Source organism: Halyomorpha halys, unplaced genomic scaffold (assembly GCF_000696795.3).
Source record: "Halyomorpha halys isolate HHAL.00 unplaced genomic scaffold, Hhal_1.1 Scaffold253.1, whole genome shotgun sequence".
Classification (NCBI taxonomy): domain Eukaryota; kingdom Metazoa; phylum Arthropoda; class Insecta; order Hemiptera; family Pentatomidae; genus Halyomorpha; species Halyomorpha halys.
The window spans coordinates 476,969-482,473 of NW_027111492.1; the positions used below are offsets into that span (position 1 = coordinate 476,969).

A 5,505-nucleotide genomic window follows, 5' to 3' on the forward strand; every position below is an offset into this window, starting at 1 on the left:
GCCAGCGTGTCCTGGAGCCTGGCGTGATGGTAGGGGTAGGCCAGGTCCTAGCTTGCATGATGCTTAGGCTGGGGCTGCATTGCAGTCGCAGCGTCTTCGGAGCCCTCCGGTGTCTGCGGAAAGGGGGGCCATCAGAAAATGAGACCCCCGACCCCGACTTTATATAAATTCAAAAAGCAACGACAAAAATCGGATTACTTAAATCCTACTTGGCTCAGCCGAATTTATTATGAAAAAATCCAAAGAGATGGGGAAGGCGCAGTCTGTTATAAAATAATAGATAGATAACCCTTATATATATAACTAAACATGCAAAACAATGAAAATTAGAAGTAGACAAATATATTCAAGATTAAGGATTAAGAAATCGTTCTTGTCGAGGGATGGTGAAGCCAGACGAATAACGAATGTTTAACGATTGGAGATGCGGGACGAATAACGAATTTAGGACAAAACGGTTTGATCAAGGAGAGCACCAGTCCGAAAAGGCGTGGGTAACCTGCCGCCCACCCTGAAAATCCCAACCTTAACGACAGAAGGCTAAGTTAACGAACGGATGCGAGGTTTGAGGAGGCGTTGGAACGATTGGTTTTCGAACGGATGCGACTGCGTGAGCGCCTACGTATAATTGTAACGAGGTTATCGGGTTTTTGTTAGGTCTGACTGAAGCGATTGCATCATCCTGTTTGAGGAGCGAGATGCCGGTGGACGAAGCGCTATCCGAATGAGTCCCCAAAACGACTTTGTCGAGTACCGTCGGCAGGAGGTATAGGTGACCATCCCCGAAGGCCTTTGTGGGAGCACCAGTAACTAGGCGGGGGTATAGGTCAACGCCTATGAGCAAGTTGATGGGGCCGGGAACGCTATATGAAGGGTCGGCCAGGACGTGACTCGACATATCTCCAATAACCCGAGAAGGAACCGGACGCCTGGGTAAGTCGGAGGTGATACTTTCAACAACGAGCGCACGGACCTTGAAGTTCGTGGTGTCATCGACAAGGGACCTAAGCCTGAACGTAATCGCACTCTTGATGTTGGCGACTTAAGTACCTCCCAAACCGGCGATTCCTCCGTAGAAAGGTTGCAGCATGCCGGAATCCAGTAGTAGCCGTGCGGGCGCGGAATGTTTAGACCCGTTCAATAGGGAGGGCGCATGCAGTGCCCATGATTGTCTCCGAACAACACTCATGAGGCCCGGACGTAACAGGAGTATGACCCACAAAATCCGCTGACTTCGGCGAAGTGATGGCGGCGGGGGAACCCGATCGGCTTTCCACATGCAACACGCTGTGGTGCTTGGCGCGACAAAACGTACAGTTGAACTCCGAAGAGCATTTCGACGCGTGGTGACCCGACCTCAGGCAATTCCGGCACAGACTGGATGACATGATAAAGTCGCTACGTTCCTGAGGGATCAAGGCCAGAAAGCGGAAGCACCGCCCCAAGAGGTGCCGCCTCTCGCAACGGAGAGAACGTTCTTTGCCGGGAGAGACGGATTTCCCGCGTGAAGAAGTGCCGAGTGACTGACGACGCCCCGATCCGCCTGACTTCCTCGGAGACGCGCGCCTAGGTGGCGACCCGGATGGACCCGGAGAAACGCTAGTGCTCGGACCACTTTTTCTGGTGAGCAAGGAAACTCCGTCCTTTCCTCTACCGGTAGGCTTGTTGCGTGGATTCTCGAAACGAGGCTGCATGTCAAATTCGTGAGACAGCTTGCATGCCATCAATCTCTGTCTCACGATCGCTATGATCTCATCGACGGTGGGGAACTCGCTGCTTGCATGGGCAAGCTGAAAGTGCCGTCTGGTGACGGGGTCCAAAGCTCGGAGAGCTAGTGTGGACACGATGACATCCGTTTCGTCCTCTAAAGCCAAAGCCCGAAACGACTCGACCCCCTCACCAACCTCGGCCAAATATGAAGCGTACTTCGCGCGTTCTCCGCCAGACGTGGGGCATTTGTGGTTCAAGACCCTTTGCAGGCATCTTGAAGCGAGAACGCGCGGATTATTGTACTCACGCACCAGCGCGTCCCAAAAAGAGAATCCGGCTAGCAGCGACGCGGGTTCCCCACTGAGGGCATTTTTTAAATAATGCATCTTGTTCACGGGAGCCAATTGTGTGTTGTGGTGAACAAGAGCGATAAAAGTGTCCCGAAATCGCGTCCAGGAGGATAACTCGCCGTCGAACTCCGGGATCCGAATGTTGGGCAGTTGGGACGGATACGTCGGTGCGGCAAAGCCCGGTTTGGCTCCCTGAGCGATGGAATCGCGTTGAGCCCTGATCTTGCGGTACCGCACCTCGGCCTGTCGCAGGTTGTTTCGAATTTCGTCGTAACCGCTTTTCCAATCGGGAGGCATTGCAGAAGCTCCCTGGGACGCGTATGCGGAGTCCAACTCATCCCAAATTGTCTTATGTTCTGCCCAAAGTGTCTTGCACTCGTCATAATCGACTTCAAAATCGATAAACGAGTCATCGTCCGCGGTGGTGACGAGTGCAAGTGAGCCCAACTTAAGGAGGCCCCGCCTCAATGCGCCGTAGCTTGCGCTCCAATGTCCGAATCCGATCGATCATTTGAACTCATTTATAATATATTGAAACGATTGAAATATAATTTTGGCGATTCGCGATCGATGTGTAAACAACGGATATTTTATTTTTTATTACGTTAAATAAATAATCGTAACGAATTAATCCTGAACGTTATTAATAAAAATAATGAATATTAGATAAATAAATAGGCAGTTAAACTCTACTTTTTTAAAAAAAATAACAACAATATATTAACGAAAAACACTCACACAATAAATACACATTCATTCACACATAAATACAAGCATGCAACACAAAGAATTAATTACTATTTTTTTTTTATTAACGAAACTTTAAATAAATTTTAACCCAAATAATAAATTAGATATGTACTTATAAACAATGAGGCACTCGGTGCATTGACCTATAATGCCTAGTAGCGCCTAGGGTAAAGGCAGATGGGATTAGGTTTCAATAACAGACAGGCCTCTGCATCTCTTTAAACCTATTGGCTCTTTTTAAATTATTACGCATATTAACACCAATCATATGCTAATTAGTATATAATTATTATAAATAATTATTAAGACAATTATAAGTGGGCGAAATGTCTCACACAAAAATAAATTTATTTTAATAAGTTTGCCTCAATTATAACGTTTAATAAGTCTCATTATCTTAAGTTAATTTAAGTCTTAAAAAGTTATTTTAATAAGTCTCATTATCTTAAGTTAATTTAAGTCTTAAAAAGTTATTTAAGTCTTAAAATTGCACCAAATTTGTTTACATCGGGACCTGCTCCTGCTATACTGCAGGTGTCCCGAGTGTAATTTTATGCTTGTAATTAATGTGTGGAAAAGGGGGGCTGGTAATTGTGAGACACTTTCTGCTCATAAAAACATACATGTATATTTTCTTCTATTTATAAAGTATTATATCCCTGGAGGGGCAATTATATTAGTGTGTTAGTTAGTAATCTTTATCTATATATGAATATGAATATATGAAACAGAACATTGGGGTCTCATAAATTATATTGGCTTATCTGGTGACGTCTTCGCTGCCGCGGTGACGTATCCTAGCCGCTTCCCTCGTTGAGGTGTACGGTGGGCGAATATGGTGAAAACCACGTATCGTCGCCTGTTGTCTGAAGAGACGTCTTCGTACCTCCATGCCAGCGTGTCCTGGAGCCTGGCGTGATGGTAGGGGTAGGCCAGGTCCTAGCTTGCATGGTGCATAGGCTGGGGCGGCATTGCAGTCGCAGCGTCTTCGGGGTCTTCCGGTGTCCGCGGAAAGGGGGGCATCAGAAAATGAGACCCCCGACCCCGACTTTATATAAATTCAAAAAGCAACGACAAAAATCGGATTACTTAAATCCGATAATGTCAGACTATGAAGATTGTACTGCAGTCTCTCAACTCAGTTGATAAATTCAACTTAGTACTTATACAAGGACTGTATAAGATAATAACAAAGTTACCATCATAGTTCCTTTTTTTTTCTAAGATGTTTTTGGTTGATCATTTCTTATGTTAAGAAATGTGTTATTAAATTTATGAATGATTTGTTTCATAACTTAATTTTAACATTGTATTTTAAATATATATGTACTAGTTAACTCTTGCAAGAACTCTCACATTAGATATGTTTCCTTCTTCTCTTTAATGCATTTGAAATATAAAATATACGATTCTCATTCATTTAAATGGTATAATTTTTAGAAAGTCTATTCAATGCACACAATTAAGCTGCATACTTTACAGTGACTATCTTTAAGTAATAATTTACATTATGAGTAGTTACGTTGCCCCACTGGAATATATCACTTCAATTTTAGAGTTAGGATTCAGCTATCCGTAAACTTACATTGACCCCAAATTATACCCGCTGAGACCTCATAGCTGAGTCATGCATGAATGGATGTTTTAGGCGGGCTACAAATTGTTGATGGGTTTGAATAATTGGAGACATGAAAATTGGAAACATGCTTAGCCATTCACTCAAAAATAAGATAAATATTCAGAAATGGGCTGACTAAATATATCTTTTCAATAATTTGAGCTCAAATTGTTTCCATAAATCCTTGAAATATCATTATGTTATTTGAGCAATAAAACCTTTGAATTAGTTAAATCTTTAGCTCCAATTATTGTTATGTAAGTTGAAATGGACAGACTAAAAACGTTTGATATAATCAATTTCAGAATCTTGAGCTTGGCTTGTTTCAAAACAGTCATGCTATCTAGTTGATTAATTTGAGCCATCATAAATTAAAATCGGCTGAGCAATTAGCTCAATCATCGGATAAGTTTTCCATGATTCAGTGGAAGCTAACCTTAAAATGAGGTTTGACCACTGCCTAATTCACAAACTATCTCAAAAACAGTAGTTTTGGGTTTTAAAACACGGGTTGGGTCTTGCTATCCGCACGGAAATCTTTAAAACCCCACTGTTAACCATCTTGATCCGCTGACTTACCTCAGAGTTTAAAAATCTTTCACTTTTTTAAATAGCTCTTATTAAAGTTCCACTTAGAATTTAAGAATCAAAATTGGGATTTGTCACTTCTCCATGAAATTCCCTCCCTTAATCTAAAAATCATATATGTGCATTTTTAAATTATTATTTGATAATGATTATTTTTCAGGTACATTTGTTGTATTCAGGATACTTACCTTAGGTTGGATGACAAGGTGGCTTGTTCACCACCGCATGGATATGAGCAGTTTTGATATCTACGTAGCTGGTTCTAGTAAGTATATAAAATAAAAATTGATCATTCTTAAAATTTTAATAAGGTGAAGATAAGATGGTCAGGGGTGTGGCCCGTAAAGATAATACGTAAAGTTTTACTTATTATCTTTACTGACCACACCCCCAACCATCTTCTCATATTAATCTACTGTCAAGCATTAACATCTTATTATTAAACTTTTAATATTAGTTATGTATTGACCTTAACTTGCCTTCTCCCTG

The 5,505-nt window shown here is 42.2% G+C and overlaps 1 protein-coding gene across 3 annotated transcripts in view; it reads left to right on the forward strand.

Annotated features, from left to right (window-relative positions):
* Positions 1-5,281, forward strand: part of LOC106680312 (TLC domain-containing protein 2) — a gene marked incomplete at its 3' end in the record, with an annotated part of 15,725 nt that extends 10,444 nt beyond the window's left edge. For all 3 annotated transcript variants that reach the window (XM_067049530.1, XM_067049528.1, XM_067049529.1), the window contains 1 exon segment: positions 5,177-5,281. In XM_067049530.1, coding sequence (XP_066905631.1) covers positions 5,177-5,281 — 105 coding nt within the window.
* Positions 5,282-5,505: the final 224 nt, after the last annotated feature.